This window comes from Palaemon carinicauda, chromosome 34 (assembly GCF_036898095.1).
Source record: "Palaemon carinicauda isolate YSFRI2023 chromosome 34, ASM3689809v2, whole genome shotgun sequence".
Lineage (NCBI taxonomy): Eukaryota > Metazoa > Arthropoda > Malacostraca > Decapoda > Palaemonidae > Palaemon > Palaemon carinicauda.
The window spans coordinates 497797-500752 of NC_090758.1; the positions used below are offsets into that span (position 1 = coordinate 497797).

The 2956-nt window shown below is 40.4% G+C and overlaps 1 protein-coding gene across 1 annotated transcript in view; it reads left to right on the forward strand.

Moving 5' to 3' along the window:
• Positions 1 to 606: 606 nt before the first annotated feature.
• LOC137626526 (uncharacterized) overlaps positions 607 to 2956 on the forward strand; it is a 10906-nt gene continuing 8556 nt past the window's right edge. Inside the window, exon 1 of the mRNA XM_068357569.1 lies at positions 607 to 633. Coding sequence (XP_068213670.1) covers positions 607 to 633 — 27 coding nt within the window. The remainder of the gene's footprint in view (positions 634 to 2956) is intronic.

Genomic DNA, 2956 nt, shown 5'->3' on the forward strand with positions numbered 1-2956 from the left:
AACTCATGTCCACAGAGGTTCTTGCTGCGGACGTTGCAGAAAACACTTCCGCACTTCGAAGGGTCCTCCTGTAAAGAGAAGAAATTTCCTTGAGTATCAAGTGAACTATGTATCACTGGATATGCATAGTATAGCATAACAATTCAGAAAGGAAAGACACACACTTGTGTTTCCCTCACAACCCATTGTTGCAGCCTTCCAGATAATAAAATTGAATGGTTAATCTCTTCTAGAGTAACCAATGCAAAGTTTCCAGAGGAAACAGGTGGAGCTTACACCTAAGCAATGATTTTAAAATCCTGGATAATAGACAGGAAAGAACTCACTTTCCTATCTGCAGGGCAACAGCAAAGGGCTGTGCAAGAAAATACAAAAGTGTTAGAACACACAGTGCTGTACCAAAACCCATACAATAGTTTTCTTCTTACAGTATCTGTTATACTGAAGAATACTGGTACAGTATAGGAGGTTATGTGCCGGCCGGCACACACCATAACTAGCTTTAAAGTATACTACTTAACAGCTATAAGGCGGCAGAACGCTGGTTCAAATGCATGTGCCGGCCGGCAGTAACTGCCGGCCGGCAACAGCCAATGTTGGACGGCAATGAATGCTGACCGACCACTACACAAGGTAGTACCCGGCTACCGGCCACACTCTTGGCGACCGGCAGACAAGGGCTGACATTAGCCGGCCGGCAAAGGTACAGGACCGATGCCAGCCGGCAGCAATAGAACCAGAGGACTACAACTGCCCGGCTGCCGGCCTCATAGGCCGGCAGCCGGGTCGGGTACAGCACTAGAAGAAAAACAGAATGGATGCCGGGATAAGAGTGTACACTACCTCCAAGCCAGGCAATCCGAAAGAGTGCATATAAGGAAGGGGAAAATCTAATTCAGGCTTCCTGACCAATGCCGTCTGCTCTGCAGGCAGGCATGGATGACGGACCAAGGGAGGTCCGGGCAGCACTAAAAACAGAAGACCCTTGCCGGCCAGCAGCTCTGCCGGCCGGCAAGGGACTGAGTCAATTCCACATCCTAACCTATCCTAGGTCCAAATGTAAAATGACGTACAGTACTGTAATGGCTAGGCCATTACAGAGATAGAGGGGGAAGGGACAAAGGAGGGTCCTACCAACCTTGCTTTAGTGACGGATCACCCGCAGTCAAGAAACTCATCTTAGCCTAAGGGAGATCCAAGTGGGGAGGCCAGCAATACTTGCCAGCTCCCAGAGCACCAAAGCAAGGAAGGTGTTGCTACTCCCAGGGAAAGAAACTTATCCTCCCCCGAGAACAGCAACAAGGACTAGTCTGGTAGATCACAAAAGAAGGAATCATCTCGTACAGAAACCTTCGGTAGTGACCTAAGGAGGCTACGCCTCCTATGTCTGTGTCAGGCCAGCGAGGGAGACTCTACCCCAAGCCAGACAAACACAGACTCAGACTAAAAAACTCTGTTGTTCTGTCCCTCTTTGAACCAGACTTACTGGAACAGGAAGGTACAGTAACACCCCAGTATATTTTTATCAAAAATTAATTCAGATAAACCACTTAGGGATTGCATACCTTCTCCGAAGAAAAGAAAGCAACCGGGGAGTATGAGAAAGTATACTAAGGCTCCATAAGCAACTTAGCCTAGGCACCAAGAGAATCGATTACCTAAATCACCGAAACTCACTCGTATACTATCTTGGAAATATTCCACATAATCTTAAATGTATAAAACATAGCCTAAAGCTTCAATAAAATTTTAATACTCTCGAAAAAACCAAAATCATGCATGAAGTACTAGGACCAAACGACTAGGCTATATGGCCTAGCGTAGGCCAGAATTGGCGAAAACTTCGCGAAAATAATACTAAAGCATGAAAGGAAATCCTATGTAACGCTAAATAGCTAAAATTTATTAAAGCAAAACAACCGGGAATGTCGCTCTGGCTAACTAAACTTATACCTAGCGAGCGACAGCGTCCATGACGCCTCCGGTAGGCTACGGCTCTTGTAACAAAGATTAATTCTATTAATCACTCAAAAATTTACCAAGAGCCTACATTTATACATAAAAGAAATGGTACTCAACTTATCAGAGGCCGACGAAGTTGGAGAAGCCATGAAAAGCAGATTAAATCCAAGATTTGCGAGAAACACAGGAAAAACACCGAGTTGTTAAGCTACGCAAAAAGGAATACAGATGGCGCCAGGATTGATCCTGGCGCCAGGCGCCAGGCACGCTTATGAAATGGGAGATAGGGATCCTTGGGAGCGGCTCCCCCTTTTTCTTTCCCGATTTCGTTTCTTGCCTATTGACCCCTGCGATACGTAATCTCTGTTCGGGGTGTAGATTGACATGTGGCGTGTCAAGAATACGTCCTCTGATATGTCGCGATATCCCTTTCACGCGGGATACTAGCTCCAGGAGTTAGAATTCTGGTACCTTAAGGTAAATTCCCTGGGAATATCGCCGTAGTTGTAATATACCCTAGGAAGCTACCCTATTGGAACTTCCATCAGGACGACATGGCTTAAGCCCAAATATATATATATATATATATATATATATATATATATATATATATATATATATATATATACATATATATATATATATATATATATATATATATATATATATATATATATATATATATATATATATATATATATGTATATATATATATATATATATATATATATATATATATATATATATATATATATATATATATATATATATATATATATATATATATATATATATTTATATATGTATATATATATACATATGCGTGTGTATATATATATATATATACATATATATATATATATATATATATATATATATATATATATATATATATATATATATATATATGTATGTATGTATATACACACAAACACACACACACACACACACACACATATATATATATATATATATATATATATATATATATATA